Raw genomic sequence first — 25,724 nt, forward strand, 5'->3', positions numbered from 1 at the left:
CTGTCAGTCTGACCCAGACATGGACTTCACAAGCAGGCAGAGGCACAAAATATTTAAGCTTGAAAATGACTACTTTCTAAAAGAGGCATTTTCAAACTGACAATCTAAAAACCTACTTCACCAAAAGATGTATTTTTAAATTGTGAGTTCAGAGATCCCAAACTCCATAGCTTAATCTGCTCCCAATGGGAAACTGCACTTAAAATATATTGAAATGCAGTCCTCATGTTAACCTATGAGAGGGATGGGCTGTGCAACAGTGAAAAACAAATCTGTCTGTATTTCACTGTCAGGACATGTAAAACAGATCAGTACGTGGCCCACCTTTAACATACACTGCACCCTGCCCCTGGGGCTCCCTAGGGCCAAACTTAGGGGTCCCTTACATGTACAACCAAGGAAGGTTTGGGCTTGGAAAGTGGGCCACTTGCCAGGTCGAATTGGCAGTTTAAAACTGCACACACAGACACTGCAGTGGCAGGTCTGAGACATGTTCACAGGGCTACTCATGTGTGTGGCATAATCAGTGCTGCAGGCCCAGTAGTAGCATTTGATGTACAGGCCCTTGGCACACATAGTGCACTTTACTGGGAACTTATGAGTATATCAGATATGCCAGTCATGGATAAACGAATCACCAATACAATTTACATAGGGAGCAATTGCACTTCAGCACTGATCAGCAGCCGTAAAGTGCGCAGAGACAATAAACCAGCAAAAACAGATTAGAAAAAATAGGAGGAAGAAGGCGAAAATGTTTGGGGATAACCATGCAAAAAGGGTAATTTCCAACAGGTTTCCTAAGAAAGTAAGAATTATCATGGAAACGGTAATTCCATGCCCAATATTCCCTAGTAATTTCTAGTTTTCCCCACATTTCCTCCCTGTGATTTGATCTGCTTTCAGCAGGTCAGATTTCCTGGAGAATAACAATTGGTTTGTGGTAAAACACAGGGCCTGATTTTCATGAAATTGTACTTTCTACCTCGCATATGTTTGGTAATCCTACATGTTTCAACACAAGCTTCAGGCTGAGCTACATACCTGAGAAGCACAAGGAGGCAATCGCCATATCATGTTCCAAAGCTGTTTTGTCTGCAACTCAGCAGTAACAAAGATAGTGTATCCACAGTTTATTTCAGCACTTTTTCGTAGGTGGAGATGGTGTTCATGATACAGACCACACAAGTACTTCCTAAACTATTAAAATGACAACCCACATTTTAGAATGGTGAATGTTCAGGACCCACCTAGCTTTAATGAACATGAGCTGGGCACTTTTTATTGTAACTAAAGCATTGCATGGTAGCGCGTCATTCTCTAACAAAAGGCCTGATTCACAAAGGGAAAGTTAGACTTTTGGTCTAAGTTTAGACCAAAAGTCTAACTTTACTATTTTTCTGTATTCACAAAGGTAAGTTACGAGTAATATCTTTATGTCCGCACTTGGGACGGAATCCCCGCACTTGAGGCTGAATCTCCGCACTCAGGGCATAATCCTTGTACTTGGGGCAAAGATTTGCCCTGAGTGCAGAAATTCCTCCCCCAGTGTGGAGATTCCCCTCCGGTTACAAGTGGAATCTCTGCACTCGGGGTGGAGATTCCGCCCTTGGTGCAGAGATTTCACCTCAAGTGTGGATGTAACAATATTACTTATAACTTACATTTGTAAATACCAAAAGTCGTAAATTTGAACATTTGGTCCAAGTTTACCTTTATGAATATGGCCCAGAACATTTTACATTGAAATGCCACTAAATTTGCACCTAACGTACAGTTTTACTGATAAAAATGTATTACACAGGAATGAATATGTGAGGGTTTCATTGAGCCTTTATCATTTGTACATCACCAACAAAAAGTGTCTTGATTTGTTTTAACTATATTTTTGGTTTCCATCACACTTCAGAATTACAAAAATGTGCTTCATATGTGCTTTGCTAACCGCTGAAAGTGTACGATTCATTTTCAGGTATTTAAAATGTGTTGTGTGTTACAAAAAATGACAGCCTACAGCCTTCCCTTTCACACTGCATGTATCCCAGCAAAGCTCTCACATGATTCACTTTTTTTTCCTTCCTCCGACTTCAAAGTGAGAGGTATTTGTAAACAGCAATTCCCATGTTAAAAAACATAAGCAGACATTTTTTTGAAGTCGTAGCCTGACATTTGTCGTCTGTCATTGAAGTGCAGCAAATATGACATGATAAATACAGACTGTAAAGGCATCTTTATTTATTGCTTGGGCTTCCTTGTCCCACCAGAAATTGACTTTTCGCCCACCTACATTTGGGAAACACTGGACTACACTATTTATAATGGACCTACGTAATCTGTGTGATTTTTTGTTTTAAAATACTACTAAATAATCACTCGTTAGATTGTTTGCTATATCTGCATGATTATGCTGTTTTTTTATCAATCACAATTTCAGGCAAACCTACATGTACTAAATTTGAAGAGGAGTGGAAAGAGGGGCAGGAAGGTGATACCATAACTGTACCATGCAAAGCTGGTTTTTCCGGAACAATTATAACCACCTGCCAAAGTGGTCAGTGGGGCAATCAAATCATAAACTGTATTCCTGAAAAGCTAAAAGAACTTCTGACAGAAAGTCAGGTAAGTGTGAATGAATGACTGAGTAACCAAAATGAATAAGGGGGAGACGGAATAAGATTGTGTCATTACCTGAAAATCCTATACAGCTAATGCTCCCTTATGAAAAAACACACTTTGGGAGTAAAATGCCTTACGTCAGTGTGTCTGGGTGAATATTTTGAGGCCCATGGTATTCATTTCATAGTAGGTGACCTTGGGTCAGAAGGATTTTTTCAAAATTCCCTTGTTGTTGTTTTTCTTCCCTGAAAGAGAAGAAAGCATTTTGATACAAAGGAAGTATGAACCATGCCTGAGCCAAAATGTAGTTGAAGTGACCTAACATGCTCTTTGACATGTGAATACATCACAGAAAGTAAAATCACGTAACCTCACTCCTGCTGGCTTAAAAGGAAGTGATGTCACATAACCCTTGATCCTCACGACATCACTAGAAATTACATAAAAAAATTATTGAAAAAAGTACATGTGCAAAATGAAACCATATTGGAAGAAAACTGGGCTCTTTGAGGATGCCCCTATTTTGTGCCCCCATTTCAACCCCTAGATGCTGGTTTTTCGACTCTGATAGGACACTGAGACATGCTTACCAGGCCCCAGTGTATGTGTTCTCTTGATAAATTGTCATGTTGACAATGTGAATTTCTGACTGACAAAACTTTACCCCTTTGTAAGTCCCTATTAAATGGTTCCCAGAGTACCCAGGGCATAGGTTGTAAAGGGGTTCCCAGGGCTGCAGCATGAGGTGGTGCCACCCTAGGTGACCAAGGCAAACTACTGATGGCAGGCCTGCCATTGCAAACTGCCAGAGTGGTGCAAACTGCTCGAGTTTAACTTTGCCCTCACCATAACGGGCACAGTTCAATGCTTTGCCATACAAATATGTCATGCACCCCTAAAGAAGGCCTCTGCAGCCCAGGAGGCAGGGTGAATTACATTTGAGGTGCAAACATGTAAGCACAATCTTATATGCCTCTATAGTGTCCTTTCAATTAAGGTACACTATAAGTGCAGGCCGATCCATAGGATAACAAGGGGCTTAAACCTGGTTGACCAGGGCTGCTAGCTTTATTATGGTATCACCTAGATATGTCAAGTTTGGTGTCAAACTACATGTCTTCTCTCCTCCAACACTAATCTTGTATCGATGAACTTCTGGCATGCACCAAGGTGGTGCACTAGAGGTTGCCCACCTGTTTGCCACCCTCCATTGTGCTCTGGACGAGCAGCCCATGATTTTTCCCGTGCCTGCTGCTGCCAAGACATGTTTCTGACCTCCTGACAGGCAGCCTGGAGGTTCCAGAGGTCAGAAACAAAAGGCTGAGGTGGGCAGGAGATCCCATCTCCTACCCCCCAGCTGAGAGAGTCAAAAGAACCATCAGACGGTGGCTTCAAATGCTGCACCGCTCCTGGTTAGCCACCTGCGCTGTCCAGTGAGGAAAAAGCCCTTTCCCTTCCCCCAGGTACATTTGCTCTTGGACAGGCAGGAAATTAGGTATGCAGGACTGTGCACACCCCCAGCAGGCTGACTGCCCCTGTAGGCTGAGCAGCCCAGTCTATGCACTAAATTTTGATTTCTGCCATTTTAGGATTGGCAAAATACTGGGTCAGGGGAGCTAAAGGTGACCTGTCCCTCCGGATGCAGTCACCTCAGGGGTGGATCAGCTGCAGGAGCTAGCTCCCCATTGGCACTAGTCTCCAGACACCTAACTCCCCTAAATTCAAGATTTAGGGTACACTCCTGGCACCAGAACCACAGATTGGATGGACTAACTTCAAAGACGGACACCAAGAAGCTCTGCATCACCGATAACTGGCCCCTGCCCACTGCTCCAAAGCAAAAGACGGAAACTCTGTCCCTGAGGCAACAAACCAGGAACTGCTTAATTGTCCTTAGCTGAAACTCATCACTCCAATCCAGAGGGACCCCTGTGAAAGCCAGTAGTACCCTCAGTCTCCCTTGTACTGGTGACACCAGTCCTCCACAAACTGCAGTTACAAAGACGCTCAGACCCACAGAATCACCAACCATCGGGCCCGCCAAGGGACCATATGGATCCAGATTATGAAGTGCATTGTGGGAGTCGTAGTCCAGTCTTCCATGAAGTTACAGGCACCTACCAGACTCCCCCAGACCACCAGCTGTCTCCAGAGCAACTTGCTGGATTTACCACTACCAGGTTCACCAGTTAGGTGATTGACCCCTTAACTTGATGGTGCAAGAGGAGAGCACTACCCATCACCTGAGACCAAAGTCAGCAATGACCCCACAGCTGAGTTTTTGCATCCCCTTTGTCTTTGTCGTAGCACCGTGTGTATGGTAAGTATACTACAGACATCCAGAACGACTCTACACCCATACCCCACAGAGCTGGTAGAAGTGAACTGACTGATGCAGCATGGTCTCAGGACCTTCAATAACTTAACCCTGCAAAAGTTCCCCACAGCTCATCCTCCAAGTGGTCGTTTGTCACTAGTGGCACACCTGCCATTTACTTCAACGCTAGCCTGTCCACCACCATGGACACCCAGGGCAACTCTGCACCCGGACACCACGGGCTGGGCAAAACTGCTCTGACTGTTGTGATATGGTCCCAGTGACTGCAATAGCTTAACCCCAAAGGGCTCCATGCAACTCGTCTTTTAAGTGTATTTTTGCAACCCATTACATTTTGCCATTTATTTCTATGTAGCGTTTAAATGCCATTTCTGTAGTGATTATTTTATTGCTCCTAAAATCAATATTTCCAGTTCTCCCAAACCTATACTGTTCGTTTTGTTGTCTACATTTATATAAAAATAAGCTTTATTTTCATAAATTGGTGCCAGATTTTTTCGAGTCATGTCAATTATTTATCATCGATGTTTGTGCTGTGAAATACTTAACATATGTTCCTCCTAGTAAAAGCTGACTGCTCTTTGCCACACTATCAGGACTGAGCTAAGGATTTACTAGTGTGAATCCAAAGACCGTATATGGGTATTCTGAGGGTATTACAGGACTAACCCCCATACCACATAGTACTCCACTTTCCAAATATTTTCACGTTTAGAAACATACTAAAATTGTTGCTATAGAAGGTTCAGACCCATTCTAGTTAATAGTACTACATGTTGGATGTGGCCCTTTCTCCTTTCTACAGGGTTACCTCAAATATTTTAGCCATCACCCCTCATGTTTTCTGAACATGGTTTTCTTGGCTTTTTTGTTGACTTTAGGACTCTGCACACTTTACAACTTCTAACCTGTGCTAAAGGGCTTGTTCTCTCCTTCAAACATGGTAAAATTGGCTTAACCTTTATTTACTTGTAAGTCCCTAGTGAAGTGGTACTACAAGTTACCAGAGTATGCAAATTAAATGCTACTAGTGGCTCTACAGCACTTAATGTGGGACACACTTATATAGCCTTTTAAAACATTTCTCAGGTCTGCTTTTGCAGCCTGTTTGTGCAGTTTTCAAATGCCATTTCGACCTGGCAAAAAAACCTTTTGCCAGGCCTAAACCTTCCTATTTAATACCTATAAGTCGCCCCTAGTGTAGGCCCTTACCCATTCAGAGGGCAAGGTGCATTGTATTAAAATGTTGGACATGTACTTTCAGGTTTGACTCCTAAATTAATTTTCTACTATTGCAAGGCCTACCTCTCCATTAGGATAACATTGGGTTACCTTATTACATTCAATAAGTGATAACGTTTGACTGGGAGCAGGTAGGAAAGTCATGTGTGCAGCCTTAGAAGTGTAAATTAAAACCTTTTTTAATGGTAAAGTTAGATTTTAAGTCATATTTTTTTTAGATGCTACTTTTAGAAAGTTGTCATTTTTTGTCCTAACCATTTCGGCCTGCAGCCTGTTCCGGGGTCACACGATTAGGTGTATTTGGCAGTGGGCTTTGTTTATTTCTCCCAGACAGCTTCACAGTAGAGGGCCTGGGTTTTGGCAGAATGGGCCATCTCTAGCAGAATGGGGGGAACCGTTACCTACCACACTTGCACTTGAAAGGCACTGGCCGAGCTCACACACAGGGGACTTCATACTAGCCTTTTGTGCCCTTAGACAGAATGGGACCAGGGAAATTCTGGACACCTCTGTAGATGGAAGCTCCAGAATCTCCTCCCACTTCAAAATGGGCACCAGCTATAAAAAAGGGATCACCAGACCCACTCTTCAATACACTCCTGGACCTGTGGATACTACTGAAGATGAAACCCCTGTGCCCTGCTGCCTGAGACCTGCCCTGACTGATGAGAAGGTTGAGTGATTCCAATGGTCAGCTGACTGACCTCCTGTTCTGAGCTACAGGGACATAACAAGCTCCAGAGACTTCCTTGCAACTGCCCAGCTGAACCTGCAACTGGAACTGCCTGAGCCTCACTGGCCTCTGCAAGAGTGGGTCCTGGATCACCAAGAAGTGCTTCCCCAGATCCTGGCCCCTTGGCTGGCATCAGAGTGAGATATTCTGGGGTTCTTTGCAACCGTGAACAGGCCCTTTGTGCCAAGATCCTCCTGCCTGTGCTGATTGGCAACAAGAAAGTCTGGTAAACCAGACTCTTTGCACTACACCGGCTGCCAGAAACAACCAGCAACACAAGATCTGCACTTCACGCTACAGCAACGACAGCCTGCAGTGACCACCCACACCAATCTCCAACAATGACCATCTGTGGTGCCCGACCTGCTCTTCACACTACAGCGACGACCATCCTTGATGCTTTCCCTGTTCCTTACATTCTCCTCCACTGCACACAGAACTCTTTGCACTAGACTTCTGAAGGTAACTTTTTCAGCTAGACTAACCTGGTCCCTGTGTCACTCCTCACTCCATCCTGAACTTGTGACTTTCACATGGTATTGACCAAACAGATAACCGCAAGTGGAGTGCAGTAGGAGTGGAAGGAACCTGCATAATTTCACTCCGCTGAATTCCGCAGAGTTGTATAAAAACTCTTCAAGACTCTGCAGAGTTCTGCCAATGGGCATAACATGCACATCATGCTGCTGTTGAGCATTACTAGCATGACTGCATATTGGAAACATTAATTTAAGTTGATTTTGGTGTTTCTTGTATAGAAGATCTACTCTAGAAGCAGACCTCTATTCATTTGCAACCGCACATTGTAGAAAAAGCTCACCAGAAGTCCTCCTAGTGACTAGAAATCGTGCTAGAGGATGCCGAATCTCACTTGCCAACTCCCATTCTGGAGCCTTGCGTCGCTCCCAATGTAACGCGGAGTCCTCAAATTTAGCCAATTCCAGGACCAGAATTAAAATTTCCACCGGTGCTTAGCTTTTAGGCACTATAGTTAACTGAAATCTTTGACAGTGCATATCCCTGGTTCTACTGATGGATTTTAGTCATTTTGATGTCAAATAAGTTATTACGTTAACTCTGTTTTTCCAAACTGGTGTAGGATTTTTCTTGTGTTGTGTTTTTACATTATAGCAGTTCGTGTGCTACATAAATATTTTGCACGTTTCCTCAAAGTTAAGCCTGACTGCTTTTTTTGCCAAGCAGCCAGACATTTAAGCACAGGTTAATTTAGTGGCTTTTGTAGTTCTTTCTGGCAAGGATTGTGGTTGTTGCTTGAGTAGGGTTTCACTCTCTCAACCAACAACCAAATTTCACAGATTGCAAATGTAACAAATGGGCCATGCAGTGAGTAGACACCCAGAGTGAGCCATGGTTTGACAGATGCCCAAGGTATTCTAACTAGCTGGGTTCCCTAATTTTGAACTACTAACTTACATGAAAAAGTCATGCAATTATGATTATAAGGTTTACTCAGACCCAGAGATCTGGAACAACATCAACTGTAGAAGCAGTGCAGGCTTCAGTCATACTGACTGAACAGGCACAGTAAAGTTAGCAGCAGTGCAAACTTCTCTTCCTGCACAAACAAGACTCATGGGCATTGCTAATCCAAACCTTTATTACTGCTCCTTGGATAGAATAAGATCATTGAAGATGGTCTTGAATTCCACCTGCAGGAGAAAATATTCCTTCTCAAAAGTTCCAGCTGACAACACTTTGAATGAGAAATATTATAAACATTGGTTGCTGTTGTTATTATGATGATCAATATGACTGCAGCCAGTGGTGTTGGTCTGACAGAAAAGGTCTTGGATGATGGTGCAAATTTATCAGTTTCCATATGCCAGTGTCAGAATGGCCTTCTAGGCACACATTTCGATGTCAGTCTCTTAATACCCATAGACACACATTTCAATTCCAAAGAGTTTGTGATCTTTTAACCTCCATTTAATCCTTAATAAAATGGCGTCTGGGGGATGATGCAAATGAAATGCAGGACTTTCCTAAGCAGTCATAAGTGTGCAAAGGAAATATTATAGATCTACATGGACATTGACTTGCCTTAAATTAAAAAGCACCTCACTCTTCTTCTACTATCAAAGTCCTAAATCCTACTGATTTAATGGTATGTACTTTTGAACCTCTGCCTGTAAATGTTCCATGTAATGCAAACAGTGCAATTGGGTGTGGAAGATAATAGCACATAGGAGTTTACAACAAGTAGCTTGTGAGCTACTAGTAGCCCTCAAGCTGCCCATAAGTAGCTCTCCTGTGTGCAGCTCAGCCTACAAAACTGAAAAGTATATGTTTAAAACAAACATGTAAACTTGCCTGAAGTAGTGAGTATTAAGATTCTAATAATAATCGTAGTTCTGTATGAGTTTCATTGAAGATAAGTACCTTTTACTATAGAAAAGGTTAGAGACCCAATATGGGCATATAATGATCTAAACTGTTATCTTTATTTCAAGTCTTAAACCTTGCCATTACATACAACTGGCTTTCAAAGTGTACCTCTGCAATTGTGCTAGTAAATAGAACGTCCAAAAACTCCTGTTTAAGAATATAGTTTTGTTTTTGTTCCCTTCCTTTTTTTTCCCAAGGAATCCCTTTTATTTCCAAATAATAGGCATCCTTGCGTATTATTCAGCAGACCAATCACTTTTGTATAGTGATAGCCCTTCTCACTGCAGTACTGCTAACAGAGAAAATATATGCAAAGCGCTTGGAAGACTTCTGTTTAAGCTCTAGACAAAAAAGAATAATCTTATAAAACATTTGTTGTGCAATGGTATGTGGGTGACAATTCAAAGGTCTGTAAAACAGTCATAATACACTCTTTACAGCTCTCCCCCATCCCACTAAAACAGGAGCATGTCATTAGGTGAAAACTGTACATTCCTTCATAACTGCCAAGCAAGCTAATTGTATGCAAGATGCCTTAGCTAGTCCTGTGAAAATTGAAACATACAAACTGAAAGTGCCACAATCTGTTGGCTAAAGAACCTGAAGAGGTTGAAGGCATCAGGAATGTCAAGGGAGAATTGTGGCCTCCGTGGTTTTTCCAGATTGGGATTGCTGTACCACACAAAAGGAACTAGAGAGTGAGAGGGTAGGGAGGACTGCAAAATGTGGACACTCCTTCTGAGCCTTGTCTACTTACGGTTCATGGCACTGCCTAGTGACCTCTGCGCAAGTCAATAGGGTGGCATAGAAAAAGACCATGGTGGTGCCAGCAACCTCTGACAATCCCCTATTGATATCCATGCCTTTAAAAAGATTACAATTTGCGTATCAAGGTAGCTAGGACACACAACTGTAGAGTTTGGAGGCCCATTGTAGGAGGTTGGCCTCGTTTGTAGTGGGTACCTAAGGTACTTACACCATATACCAGGTCCAGTTATCCCTTATTAGTGAAATGTAGGCAGTGTTCTAGCAGCTTAGGCCCAACTCGAGGTAGCCGTAGCAGAGCAGCTTAGGCTGAACTAGGAGACATGCAAAGCTCCTGCAATACCACTATAGTTACACAGTACTTACACACAATAAAAGACAATACTCAGCGTTACCAAAAATAAAGGTACTTTATTTTAGTGACAAAAGGCCCAAAATATCTTAGAGACAATACGCCTTCTGGAGGTAGGTATTAAACACAATATATACACAAGCAACCAAAATCAGGTAAGTAAACAGTCATAGAATAGTGCAAACAGTAGAAAATACAATAGATTGCAGTGGGCCTAGGGGCAACACAAACCATATACTAAAATAATGTAATGCAAATCACAATTCCCCCCTTGGCAAGAGTAGTGTGTATAGGGGCACTGGGAGTGTAGGAAAACACCAAAGGTAAGTAAAGTACCCCACCTCAGGAAAGCAGGAGTAAAGTACAGCAAGTTTACTCAGGACACACTACAAGTCATGATAAGAGATTTTTCAACAACCAAGCAAGACTGCAAACAACAAACGATGGATTCCTGGACCTGAACACCTGTGGAGAGAGGAGTTCAAGTCCAGAAGTCGAAGAAGACAAAGGAAAGGGGGAGTGTCCACTCCCCCGTCCATCACCACCCAAAGGGTGGTGCCCAGAGCTCCTCTAGTGTGTCCCCGGCGTTAGCCATCTTGGATTCCAGGATGTGGGGACACTCTGGAGACCTCTGAGTGGCCAGTGCCCGAAGGAGACATCAGAGACACCTCCTGATAAGTGCATACCTGGGTACGAAGCCAATCTCCCTCTCAGGGCTATTTAGGGTCTCTCCTCTGGGTGTTTCCTCGGATTCAGCTTGGAAGACTCCTGCAGGAATCCTCTGCAGCCTCTGCTTCAGCTTCTGGCCGTCAGATCAACCGCAGACTGCTCCAGTGACCTGCCACTTCTGCTTCAGCCAGAATTTGCAACAGTTTCCAAGGCTGCACGCTCTGAGGACTGCCTGTTTTTTTCCCCTGCACAAGAAGAACCAAGGGAATCTCCTGTGGAGTGATGGAGTCACTTCCCTGCTTCTGCAGGCACCCTTCTACGATGACGACTGGTACTCTGGGACTCATCTCCTGATGAAGAGAGTGCTCCCTGGAACACAGGTAGTGGACTGAAGTGACCCAGACTGTTCAAAGGTACAGCTGCCAAAATTTGGTGAAGGTAAGAGCTTGCCTCCCTGTGCTGCGACAGTATCCCTGTGCACCGCTTCTCCTCCAACTCCTTGGGCTTCTGTGCACTTCTTCCAAGAATCCTTTGTGCACAGTGTAGCCCAGGTCCCAAGCACTCCATCCTGAGATGCACAACTCACTGAGTTGTTCTCCGGTGGCATGGGACCTTCATGTGTAGTGCTGCGATTACCACACTTTGCATTTTCTTTGTCCCCGTGTTCTGAGACTCCCGTGGGTGCTGCCTGGTCTTCTGAGGGCTCTCTGAAGTGCTGAGAGCGCCCCTTTGTCTTCTCAGTCCGAGTTGAGGCCCCCTAGTTCCTCCTAGGTCCAGGCCGCTCCTTTTTAACACAAACTGCGTACTTGCTTGAAACAAGGCTTGTTGGCAGAATCCAGCAACGCAAACGGCCTGCATCCAACAGCTCGACGTGGGACATCACCTGCAACAAGCAGAAACCCGCAACCATCTTCTTTGGTGCTCTTCTGTACTTTTCTTCTTACCGGAGAATCCACTTTTGCACCACCTTCTAGATTGGCAGGGGCTCCTGTCCTTCCTGGACTCTTCTTCAACTTCTGGAATTGGTCTTCTTGTGGGAAAGTACCATCTTGCCTGGCATATTACCCCCATTTTTACTTGTGCGTCAGCTTGTTTTTGCCTGTCTCACCGGGATCCTGCTAGCCAGGACCCCAGTGCTCATAGTTGTGGCCTGAATGTATGTTCCCTGTGTGGTGCCTAACTGTGTCACTGAGGCTCTGCTAATCAGAACCTCAGTGCTTATGCTCTCTCTGCTTTAAAATTGTCACTGCAGGCTAGTGACCATTTTCACCAATTCTAATTGGCACACTGAAACACTCTTATAATCCCCTAGTATATGGTACCCAGGTACACAGGGTATTGGAGTTCCAGGAGATCCCTATGGGCTGCAGCATTTCTTTTACAACCCATAGGGAGCTCAGACAAACCTTTACACAGGCTGCCACTGCAGCCTGAGGGAAATAACGCACCCGTTATTTCACAGCCATTTTTCACTGCACTTAAGTAACTTATAAGTCACCTATATGTCTAACCTTCCCTTACTGAAGTTTAGGTGCATAGTTACTAAGTGTGAGGGCACCCTGGCACTAGCCAAGGTGCCCCCACATAGTTCAGGGCAATTTCCCCGGACTTTGTGAGTGAGGGAACACCATTACACACATGCACTACATATAGGTCAATATCTATATGTAGCTTCACAATGGTAACTCTGAATATGGTCATGTAACATGTTTAAGATCATGGAATTGTCACCCCATGCAAAATCTGGTATTGGGGTGCCAATCCCATACATCCCCGGGGCTCCAGCATGGACCCCGGGTACGCCCAAACTAGCTCTCTGGGGATTTCTCTGCAGCTACAGCTGCTGCCAACCCTCAGACAGGTTTCTGCCCTCCTGGGGTCTGGGCAGCCCGGTCCCAGGAAGGCAGAACAAAGAATTTCCTCTGAGAGAGGGTGTTACACCCTCTCCCTTTGGAAATAGGTGTGAAGGGCTGGGGAAGAGTACCCCCCCCCCAGTCTCTGGAAATGCTTTGAAGGGCACAGATGGTGCCCTCCTTACATAAGCCAGTCTACACCGGTTCAGGGATCCCCCGCAGCCCTGCTCTGGTGCAAAACTGGATAAAGAAAAGGGGAGTGACCACTCCCCTGTCCAGCACCTCCCCAGGGGAGGTACCCAGAGCTCCTCCAGTATGTCCCAGACCTCTGCCATCTTGAATGCAGAGGTGTGAGGGCACATTGGAGACCTCTGAGTGGCCAGTGCCAGCAGGTGACGTCAGAGACCCCTCCTGATAGGTGCTTACCTCTCTCTGTAGCCAATCCTCCTCTGAGGGCTATTTAGGGTCTCTCCTGTGGGTTTCTCTTCAGATAACGAATGGAAGAGCTCACCAGATTTCCTCTGCATCTCCCTCTTCGAATTCTGCCAAGGATCGACTGCTGACTGCTCCAGGACGCATGCAAAACTGCAACAAAGTAGCCAGAAGACTAGCAGTGACATTGTAGTGCCTACTCCTGCCGATTTTCTTGACTGTTTCCTGGTGGTGCATACTCTGAGGGCCGTCTGCCTTCACCCAGCACTAGAAGCCAAGAAGAAATCTCCCATGGGTTGATGGAGTCTTCCCCCTGCTACCGCAGACACCAAATTTCTGCTTCACCGGTCCTCTGGGTCCCCTCTCATCTCGACGAGCGTGGTCCCTGGAACACAGGAGCTGGATCCAAGTGACCCCCACAGTCCATTGGTCCTTCTGTCCAAATTTGGTGGAGGTAAATCCTTGCCTTCCCACGCCAGGCAGTAATCCTGTGTGCTGCATCAACTGCAGTTGCTAGGGCTTCTGTGCACTCTTGCAAGGATTCCTTCATGCACAGCACAGCCCAGGTCCCCAGCACTCCGTCCTGCATTGCTCAACTTCCTGAGTTGAGCTCCGGCTTCGTGGGACCCTCTTTTGTGTTGCTGAGTCAACCACTGTGCTCATATTTCTTGAACGCCTGTTCAAGTGCTTTTGCAGGTGCTGCCTGCTTCTGCATGGGCTCTCTGTATTGCTGAGTGCCCCCTCTGTCTCCTCGACCGAGTGGCGACCTCCTAGTTCTTCCTGGGCCTGGGAAGCACCCTTTATCTTCAACTGCAACTCTTGCAGCTAGCAAGGCTTGTCTGTAATCTTTCCGCATGGAAATAACTTTGCATCCTCCAGCACACCGTAGGACATCTTCATGCCAAAGGAGAAGTTCCTGACACCTTCCGTTGTTGCAGGATCTTTGGCTTCTTCCTCCCAGAGGCAGCCCTTTTGCACCTTCATCTGGAGTTTATTGGGCTCCTGCCCCACCTTGACACTTGCGTGATTCTTGGACTTGGTCCCCTTCCTTTGCAGGTCCTCAGGTCCAGGAATCCGTCTTCAGTACTTTGCAGTCAGTTGTTGTCTTTGCAGAATCCCCTTCTCGACTTTACTGTCTTTCTGGGGTAGTAGGGTAACTTTACTCCTACTTTTAAGGGTCTTGGGGTGGGGTATTTTGGACACCCTTAGTGTTTTCTTACACTCCCAGTGAACCTCTACACATTACACTAGGCCTGGGGTATCTTTGTGGTTTGCATTCTACTTTTAGAGTATAAGGTTTGTGTTGCCCCTACGCCTATTGCATCCTATTGTGTTCTGTAGTGTTTGCACTATTTTTCTAACTGTTTACCTACCTGATTTTGGTTTGTGTGTATATTTTGTGTATTTTACTTTCCTCCTAAGGGAGTATATCCTCTGAGATACTTTTGGCATATTGTCACTAAAATACAGTACCTTTATTTTTAGTAACTCTGAGTATTGTGTTTCTTATGATAAAGGCTATATGCTATAAGTGGTATAGTAGGAGCTTTGCATGCCTCCTAATTCAGCCTAGGCTGCTCTTCTATAGCTACCTCTATCAGCCTAAGCTGCTAGGACATTTCTAATCTACCAATAAGGGATAACTGGACCTGGCACAAGTTGTAAGTACCACTAGGTATCCACTATAAGCCAGGCCACCCTCCTACATAAACCCACCCCTCTTTGCTGTGGACAATGGAGGCTTCTCTAGCATTACTTGAACAAAATACTGCTTCCAGATGTCAACTGAGAGCTGGTAAAGTGGATAGTAGGGAGAAAGACTAAGGAAACTGGAGTGAGAGAAAAAGGGGCAGAGAGGAATACAGAGAGAATAGGGAAGAGGAAAAAAGAGCAAAGTAAGGCCCAGATTTATAATTTTTGACACAAAACTGGGTTTGTTCAGTTTGGCGTCAAAAAGTAAAGCGCTGGCTTGTGCCATTCCAGGTTGCCAGCCAGATGCTAAATATATGGAATGGAGCAATCCGGCGAAAAGGGTGGGCTAACGTCATGGAAAATGACGTTACCCTGGTGAGTTGGCGGTATAGGTAGAAGAGGGTTTTGCACCAGAAAATGATGTTAGGCTGGTGAGAGTAAAACAAAAAAAATGCTCTAGCCATCCTAGCGTTATTTCTTGATGCAAAACCATCCATACCACATGTCTTCTGTCTTATAAAAGACAGGAGCCCTGCCCACCACCCCAATGGCCAGCACAGGAGACAAGGGTCCCCTGGGCATGGCCATTGCACCCTCTGCCATGTAATGGGAGGGCATTTCAGGGACCCCAATGGCACTTAAAAATCTTTTTTTAAATACTTACCTCTTCTTACCCTACTTACCTGGTATGGGGTCCCCCATTCTCTGGTGTCCCTCTGGTGTGGGTGGCAGTGTTCCTGGGACTTGGCAAGGGCACCATGGTGTCTGACCATTGAAATGGGTCCACAGGTCCCCTAATGCCTGTCCTGACACAGGCGTTAAATAATGGTGCTAAGAGACTTAATGCCATTATTTAGGCCCACCTCCCTCCGTGCACCATTTTTGCACGGGAGTATAAATAAGGCGCTAGGGCCTTAGAGTCATTTGTTGGATGGGAACACCCACCCTCCTTCTCATTTATACAAGGTGGGTTTATGCATCCAAAAAATGACTTTAACTTCATTATTTTTACATTAGACTAGTCTAACCTCAAAATATAAATATGCAGTTAAGTTTGCGCTGAATTAGCGTAAAAACAAATGACGCTAATTTAGCGCAAAGCAAGTATAAATATGCCCATAAGTGTTTTGGGGGAGAATGTCCACTGTAAGTTATACAGGTCTGAAACCCCTGCCCTTGGAGCCCGTCTGCTTGTGAATCTGGTATGCTGACTTTTATTTTTTCCCTCGTGCCATGCTATTCTGCTGTCAGTGTGCGGTCCAAGTCCTGCCCTTTGACAAGGAGGGGAGCACCAAGCATACCCTCATACATTTAACACAAAAGGTGGTGGTGTCAGCGCACTGTGTTTAATGAATCCTTCTTATAACCATACCTTTTAATATGTGTCACTGAAAGTGTAGCCTACTGACTACTCTCATGTAATGTTCCAATGATATGTGAGACCTTGAACCTTGCGCTGATATCGGGCTGCACTCAACCTCTCTTGTGACCACTACTGAATCAGCAAGCAAATGCAGAAGGCCTCTGGCTGTAGCCTGAATTCAGACTCTTCAATACTGTTAGACATTAGATATACACCCTATCCAAGTAGGGACCACAATCCTACTCAGGTAAGTTGGTTACACTACCTAAATTAACCTGTGCTTACCCTCTGGTAAACTTGGCACAAAGCATGAGGCTTAACTTAAGAGGCAATGTGTAAAATATTTGTGCAGCACCTAAATTACAGTAATATTGAAAGACACCACAAAAAGACTCAACACTGGTTTAGAAAAATACAGAACATTTATTTGAGTAAAAGAAGACCAAATGACAAAACAACAGTAGTAGAGGATGAGATATGAATTTTTAAACATTAAGGGCCTTATTACAAAAGCCGACCATCAGACCGGTGGTGAAGAGACCACTGTCGAGGTGGTGGTCTCCTTACCGGCCCTATTATGACTTTCCCACTGGGCTGATGGCAAAGCAGACAGTGTGCATTTCAAGGGTGCTGGGAAGGGGGACACCTGCATTTCCCATGCCATGGGCATGAGCAGTGCAGGAGCCCCGCTGTGGCCCCCTGCTCTTGGTCTCCACCAGCCTTTTCATTGCGGTAGAACTGCCATGAGAAGGCTGGTGGAGAACAAGGTTGTAATCAGCAGGGCGGCGCTAAGTTCAGGGCTGCGCTGGCTGATTGCAACCTGCACCACTGTCAGCCCATCAGGAACAAAGATCCTGGCGGGACGGTGGTAGGTTGGCAGGTATCGCCGCCAACCTTGTAATGTGATGCTCCGACTGCCACAACTACAGCGGTCTGACCACCACTGCAGCCAATGTCGAAACCAGGCCCTTAATGTGAAAACCATGCATAGAAGTCTATAGCCATGAAAAGGTTACTTGAGGTCATGAAGACCTGGTGCAAATCCAAAATCCAGGCTAATCGCGATGGCGTGGAGGCCGGATACGGAACCCATGCTAGGTCCACTGAACAGTTCCTTTGTTGGAGCAATGCGTTGACGTCAAGGACACAATGTGTCAATATTTCTGGCACACTCTGGGCGATGAGTCATTGTTGGGCTTCCAAATTCATCCCTTTCAGACTCATTTTGTGACTTTTTGCCTTCCTCTGCCTGTTATTCTGAGTCATTTATGCTGACTTTTAAGATTCTGGAAGCTTCACTACTACTGACCAGTGCTAAAGTGCATGTGCCTTGTACTCTAAACTTGGTAACCTTGTGTTATATTCATGTATAGTAATGAGTTGGAATCTTTGCACTGTACACATACCACTGTGGAACCCCTCCTGGCTTTTCCCTGTGAGGCGCCCACTCCTGGACAGCCCCAGGGTGAAGCCAGGCATCCAAGCACTATGAGGGCCGTTGTGGAGATTAAGCAAGCTATTGCCCAGAGTTACAGAGTAGGACCCATTAATTAGATTAGACACTGAGGCGAGAACTATCTGGTTCAAGGGAACTGAGCCCAAGACCCACCGAGGCGGGAATTGAACCCTGGTCCCGGGCCAGATCTCTGCATCAGGGTCTGCCACTGTAACAATTGTGCCACACTTCTCCACTGAAGGCAATGGTTTAGTTGAGAGGTTTAACCGTGTCATTAAAGAAACAATCACCATGGCTAAAGACAGTCAGCTAAACTGGAAACAACAAGTAATCAAAAAAGTAGCTGTGCATAGACTAGACACACTCCACATTCCACTACAGGACAAACACATTTTGCTTTATTTCGTGGGAGACGAGGCAGTACTATTCTTGAGCCGAATTGGCTCAATGATTTTTTGGTTGGCAAAAGGAAAAATGTTATTGATGAAAATTGGAAAAGTAGAGAACAAAAGAAAACTTTAATGAGAAAACTAATTTTTGATAGAAAGAATTCTGTGAAAAGTACTGGTGATTGGGTCAGAAACCTCTTCTTAAAGGTTATGGAAAGAGATTGTCATCTCCCATGAAAGTCCTGAAACTTTTCACTAATGCAGTGAAAACTGAAGATGGCCGAATATGGAACTTAAATAGAGTTGTCAAGTTTTATGGTAACACCTTGGACTTAGAAAACTCCAAAACACAGCAAGATAGTACCTTTCATTCTACAAATGATGTAGCATTGAGAAAATCTAAGAGAACCATCAAAATTCCTTCACATCTAAAAGACTATGCGTTGACCTGATGATACTTTTGGATGTTTCTGTATCTCTAGTTATGAAATGTAGAAATTTATGTAAACCTTTTTTTTTGTTTTTTTTGTTTTTTTATTTTTTGTTAATTGGGATAGGAGAGAGATGTGTTAATTCATGTAAAGTAATGAGTTGGAATCTTTGAGTCGTGAAGGTTCCGAGTGAAGAAACTCGAGGAAGAAGTACGGACGTTGGAGCGAGTGGAGGTTGGGATGTTTTGTATCTCCAGAACTTGTTTTTCTATTTTCCTAATAAATTGACTAACTTGTTATTCGCATCGGGGATTGCCTCCTTTTTACACAGTGGCTTCTCCACAATTGGCATATTTAGCATAGTTGTAAGTCTCTAGTAAAGTGCACTGTATGTGCCCAGGCCCTGATGAGATGCGTAATTTTTTCTCCACACTCGAAGTGATGCAGCTCTTTTTGAAGTTTACAGCTGCTGAACCTACTTCTGAGGCACAGGACTGGAGAGGGGCACCTCAGGCAAGGTCAGGACTCACAGATGGCAGAGCCCAGCAGAACTAGTAGAGTTCCAAGCAGTCTTTGATGTCCCTGATACTGTAGAAGAACTGGGGGCAAGCCGGCAAGCCACTGGAGACTCTTGGGTACAAGGATGTAAAGGACAAGTCCAGTCCTTCTTACTGCAGCCAAGAAGCAGCAGACAGCAGAAAAACACAGCAAAGCATGTAGTAAAGTTTCAAGCCATCCTATAGCACAGAAAGCAGTAGGCCAACACAGCAATATAGTTGTAGAGTGACAGTCCTTCCTAGTAGAACAGCAGTCCTTCTTCCTGGCAGAATGTCCTTGGTTCAAGTAGAGATCCAATTTGGTGGGTATTGGGGTCTGTTAGAACTGGCATCCTTGGTGTGGTCTCCCCTAACCTTTTGCTTCTGCTTCTCAGGTTGTTGACTGTGTGCTGGTCTCTGTTTTTGCTGTTTTTGTTACTTTGGGCACTTTACCACTGCTGACCAGTGTTATAGTGCAAGTGCTCCCTCTGTGAAATTATATGTGTAATTGGCTTTTCCCTGAGTGGCATATTTGTTTTACTAGTAAGTCCTAATGAAGTGCACTAGGGGTGCCTAGGGCCTGTAAATCACATGCAACTAGTGGACCTGCAGCCTGATTGTGCCACCCACATGAGTAGCCCTGTAAACATGTCTCAGACCTGCCACTGCAGTGTCTGTGTGTGCAGTTTTGCACTGCCAATTCGACCTGTAAAGTGTACCCACTTGCCAGGCCCAAACCTTTCCTTTTTATACATGTTAGGCACCCCTAAGGAAGGGCCTAGGTTGCCACATGGGCAGGGTGCAGTGTATGTTAAAGGTGGGACATATGCTGATGTGTTTTACATGTCCTAACAGTGTAATACAACTGAATTCTGTTTCCGCTGTTACAAGGCCTATCTCTCTTATAGGTTAACATGGGGACTGCCTTTAAATATCCTTAAAGTGCAGTTTCCCTTAGAGAGCAGATAGAAATCTTGATTTTGGGGTCTCTGAACTCACAATTTAAAATATATCTGTTATTGAAGCTAGTTTTTAGATTGTTACTTTGAAAATGCCACTTTTATAAAGTAGGCATTTACTTGCTTTAGCCATTCTGTGACTCTGCCTGTTTGTGGATTCCCTGTCTGGGTCAGACTGATAGTTGGGCTGCTTGTGAATATCATCTAGACAGTGACATAAAGGGGGCTGCGGTATATCCTGATGAGCCATCTGGGCTAGAGTGGAGGGAGGAGTGGTCACTTACACCTGAATGGGCTGCCATCACACAATGAAGTCTCCAACCCACTGGTGTGCATCTGGGACCTGGCCTGGGCAAGTCAGGATCTTGTAAACAACAGAGACTTTCCTTTGATGTTTTCCTACTTCAAAGGCAGAAAGGGGTAGAAGTAGAGGACCCAAAACCCCAGACTTTAGATTTCTTCAAAATCACTTCTGGAACCAGGAGGAACCTCTGTCAAGGAGAAGAGCTGAAGAGCTGAGGAGAAGTGCTGCCCCTGCCTGTGACTGTGGTTTGGTGGGCTACCCTGTAGTTGCTGCTTCTGCCTGTGAAAGGGGATAAAGACTGGACTTTATTGTTCATTCCTGCTTGAGAAGAATCTCAAAGGGCTTGAACTGACCTTGCCTCCTGTTTTGAAGTCTCAGGGCCATCAAAGCCTTCCTCTGCCAGCACATGGACTCTCTGCTGAGACTCCTGCCCTGCCAAGTGGTGTCCCTACAGTCCCTTGGCCCTTGAAAGGTGAAGTTGGCAGAACAAGGACTGAAATCCACGCACAAAACACAATGCAGGGAAATTTCCAATGCACGACCTGCAACCCGGCTGAAAAACAATGCGCCACCTTCTTCGCTGCTGAAATGAATGCCACACCTGCATCGCGGCTGGGAGATCGACACATCACAGCTGGAGAAACAACGCAACCACCACTTGCGGCTTCTGTTAACAACGCAAACCCCATGCAGCGTGGTTTTATAACACTATGCAACCGGATTTCTCACGCATCGTCACTGGGCTTCAAAGTCTTTGTGTACTTGCGCGAATCCGAGGTGCCCTGTCTGGAAATCCTGTGAGGGACTAAAACAACGCATCTCCTACCCGACCGGAGAAGAAACAACGCACGGCCTCAATTGCGAGTAAGGAATTGACGCATCACTGACTTTTCTGACTCATGCGTGCCTGTTTGGCTTTATTTTTGATGCAAACCAGGTACTTTGTGTAATATCAATGTTTCAATTGTTTTCTATGGAGTAAGACTCTTATTCTTTTAAAAATCATATCTTGACTTGTGTATGTTGGATTTTGTTGTTTTGGTATTGTTTGATTTCGATAAATGATGTCTATTTTTCTGAACTGGTGTGCTGTCCATTTTGTAGTGTTTTCACTGCGTTACAGTGTGTGTTGGTGCAGATACTTTACACATTGCTTCTGGGTTATGTCTTTCTGCTAGTGCCAAGCTGCCAAGGGAGTGAGTAGGGGATAAACGGGTTCTCCTTTGCCCTGACTAGAGTGAGGGTCCTTGCTTGGACAAGGGGTAACCTGACTGCCAACCAAAGACCCCATTTCTGACCGGGTCCAGTAGTTATACTTTGGTGCCCTAGTTCTGGAAAGTAGTAGAAACTACTAGGCCTTACTTTGAAGTCCACAAGGTTCTTGTCCTGCCCTCCCTGGCCCCAGACACTCTATAGAGGGTTAGACATGCCTTTGTATCAGGAGAGACACAGCCCTATTTAGGTGTGAGTGAGACAGTGCTAAGCCCCGTCTCTCCATCAAGCCAGTTAATGGTTCATTAAGGCCCATTAAGCCACATCCAAGCTCCCATTTTGTGACACCTGTTATCTATCCCAGATGTTTATTCAGGGACATGCAGAGGCACAGAATGGTTAAAGTAAGAAAATGCCAACCTTCTAAAAGTGGCATTTTCAGACTTACATTTTTAATCTGATTTCACCATAAATTGTGATGTTAAATTATGAGTCCAGGGGCACCAAACTCCATATTTCTATATTTTCCCATTTGGAAGCTATACTTAAAAGATATTTTGAAGCAATCCTAATGTTATCATTTGAGAGAGAAAGGCCTTGCTATATTGCAGTAGTGATAAATGTAAATGTTTTTCAATATCTGGACACGTCAAACTGAAAAGTACATGCCCGACTTTTTAAATACACTGCACCACGCCCTTGGGGCTGACTAGGACCTCCCTTAGGGGTGACTTACATGTAATATAAATAAAGGTTAGGGCCTGGCAAGTAAATACACTTGCCAAGTCGAAATTGCAGTTTAAAACTGCAAACACATGCTTCGCAGTGGCAGGCCTGAGACAGGTTTTTGGGCTACTTTAGTGGGTGACACAATCAGTTCTTCATTCTCACTAGTGACAACAATGTACGGGGCCTAGGCACATACATTGCAATTTACTAGGGGCTTACAAGTAAATTAAATATGAAGATTGTGAAGAAGCCAATGTTACCATGTTTAGAAAACAGAGCACCTGCACTTTAGCACTGGTCAGCAGTGGCAAAATTCCCAGAATCCTAAAAGTGAGCACAAATGATTTAGAAGATGGCAAAAGGTTTGTGGGGACCTTGCAGAAAGAGCCATTTCCTACAAATACCTTAAGGTGAACATGAGGATTTGTAACTGTTTCTGTCCATAATAACGTCTCAGGTAAGAAAGAAGTGACTGATTACACATTTCAACCTGTGAGGAATGCAATCAGCACCTGGGTTTAAATTATGCCTCTTTCTAAGACTACTGAGTGACCATATAATAAGGGTCACCTGGGTGAGAGAGAGCACATCGAGAGGTAGTGGGTTTAATGTCCACAAGTGGTAATGACTAGGAGTATGACCTAATATTTGTACATTGGATGTGAAGCATTCAGCCGTGCTGTGTGACTAAAAGTACATTCCTTTACAAAACTCAAGCACTGGGCTGGACATCAAGTTACTCTATCAGTCGTTTGATTGCTGAATTTCGAGTTCTTGCCCCCACACTACCTACTCTGAAAAGCCTGTGATTTCTTGCCCACACTTCCCTGACAATGAAGTGCTGAAAATTGTACACAGCCTACTTTGCAAAGCCAAGGTGGGACAGAGCACGTACTGAGGGAAGTGGTGTAGCACGCACTGGTGGATCATGGTTGAGGGCCTGACCCTGTATTGTCAAATTTGATTTTTTAGCATTTATTTCTGTGTGCAACTGAAATTACTTTCTTTCCCAAAAGCAAGCACTGGGCTGGATATCAGGGTATTAAGTCTGTTTTTAACTGGTTTCTGAGCTCCTAGCCCATTTTACAGAGTCATAGCAGGGTTGGATATAGGACATCAAGATAAAGGGCCTCAACTGCTATTGCTGGAATTCAGTAACACAGGATCAGTTGTGACCTTAATAGGATCATTATAATTAGAACCAAGCTATACTTGACTGATGAGCCCTAATCAGTGCAAAACTGGTATGGGGCTGCTTGTTTCTGGTTCAGCACCACTATTCAGTTTTCTGTCATATATCCAGTGGCCTAAGGAAATGGCACCTGTTAGAGGGTGCAGATTGGCCTAGATGAAAATGGCTGCTTTTTAGGGAGCTCCTGGCTGACCTGCCCTGCAAAGTAATTTTTTCAATAAACCAAGAACTTGAACTGCTGTTTTCTTTGATGCAACATCTCCTTGCCTCTTTAGACACTGTGACATGGCACTGTAAGCCCTTTACCTTCACTGTTGATTCGTGAGACAATGGATGCCTCCTTGGGTGGGCTGGATCTCTCCAGTACGGGCCACACCTGGCACGTCTCACCGGCCGTGGCCAGTGCTTCATTTAAAAGGGGCACCCCACCGCCTCTAAACCCAGAGGTGCTGGTGCTGCCAAGGTTACCTGCCCTTGTAAGCCTCCTCTGCAACAGGATCCAGATGCATCTTTTCTACTGGGACAGTGCACTCTCAACTGCACTGCACTGACTGGTGGTTCACCCCTGCAGTGTGTGTGCCTCCCTGGAGGTACCCTGCTTGTCTAGCTACCTGCACCAGTGCTGATGTTCTGTTACAGCACAATAGTTGCCATTTTGTCTTGGGATCACCTTTTTGCCTTCTGGCCACGGTATCCAGCCACCATCTTGGAATCAAGAGAACATCTGTGACAGCCACAGTGATTATCAACACTAGTGCCTGATGATTCTGTGGCTCAATGGGAATGGCACACAGACAGTTCATATCCTACCTCCTCCTGTGTTATTCTCAGGAAGCCCTGGATCTACCTTGCATTCAAGCTCTGCTATGGGTCCAGTTGAATATGGCCTGGGGAAGCAAGTCCTCTTCTCCACTATCTGAAACTGTGCTATGCTCAAGCCCCCAGTCTCTCTATGGGGACCCTCTTGTGACCACTCTTCAGCCTTTTTCCCCCTGCATTAGTAGGTTTCCTACTCATGGTGATGCCTATTGGCTTCTGCACGAGCCTCAATCCCTGCTTACTACTATTCCTCATCTGATGTCCAAGCCAAAGGCCACCTGCCAACTATCGTTTTCTGACGCTGTTAGGGGTTCCATCCAAATAATGGCTACTGTCACTAGTCCTGCTACAATAGAACCATACTCCTTTGAAACCTCATGAAAGAACCTAAAAATATTAAGCTTATCCTGGGGATGTTGGATCACTCATCATTGGAGAATGCTACAGAATTAAAATCTCTGCATTCTGATGTGTCCACTGTCCATTTCCACATGGATGGGAAGGAACAGAGCCTTGGGACTCTGGAACAACAAATAGTGAATAGGTCAAACTGGGGCTTTGAATTGGAGACCCTTCACAGGAAAGTTATGGATCTTAAGGATCATCATAGATGAAACAATGGTCTCAACTATGGAGTGCCTAACTTGGACAGTGGAGCCAATCTGGGTCAGTTTTTGGAATCCTTCATCCTACGCCTTCTGGGCCTCATCTTTTTGTCCACAACTGAAAGTCCAACTAGCCCAAAGACTGTGACCTGGCACATGCACCCTGTACTCCCAACAACGACCAATCATAGCGTCCCTTCTATTTTATGACCACGTTCATCCTATCCTGCAGGCAGCTAAGATTCACTCTCCATACATCTATCAGAATGCTCACGTGGGCGTTCTCTGCTGACTTCCCAATTGCTACCAATGTCCAAAGGAAGATTTTTTAACACAGCACATAGCGAAAGAGGGATCCAAAATGACCTGCTTCATCCTGCGGTCCTGATCCTGACAGTTAAAGGGAGCATAAAATAATTCCATGATCCCCCCCCTGAAGTTGATGCCTGGAACCTCACTGTTGATCTGATCTTGGACCACTCCGAAGCCTCTTCTGGGACCTTATGTCAGATCACTCATTGTTACTCCCCTGGCATCTTTATCACCCAAAAGACAGAGACTACGTGTTCCTTTCCTGCCCCTATGGTAGGGAGACCCAAATTGACTATATCTTAGCTAAAAGCACGCACTT

The 25,724-nt window shown here is 44.9% G+C and overlaps 1 protein-coding gene across 1 annotated transcript in view; it reads left to right on the forward strand.

The window, feature by feature from the left end:
• LOC138296694 (adhesion G protein-coupled receptor F5-like) overlaps positions 1-25,724 on the forward strand; it is a 1,174,222-nt gene that overhangs the window by 855,973 nt on the left and 292,525 nt on the right. The window contains exon 15 of the mRNA XM_069236066.1: positions 2,435-2,619. Within this exon, the coding sequence (XP_069092167.1) occupies positions 2,435-2,619 (185 nt within the window). The remainder of the gene's footprint in view (positions 1-2,434; positions 2,620-25,724) is intronic.

Source organism: Pleurodeles waltl, chromosome 5 (genome assembly GCF_031143425.1).
Source record: "Pleurodeles waltl isolate 20211129_DDA chromosome 5, aPleWal1.hap1.20221129, whole genome shotgun sequence".
NCBI classification, from domain to species: Eukaryota; Metazoa; Chordata; class Amphibia; order Caudata; family Salamandridae; genus Pleurodeles; species Pleurodeles waltl.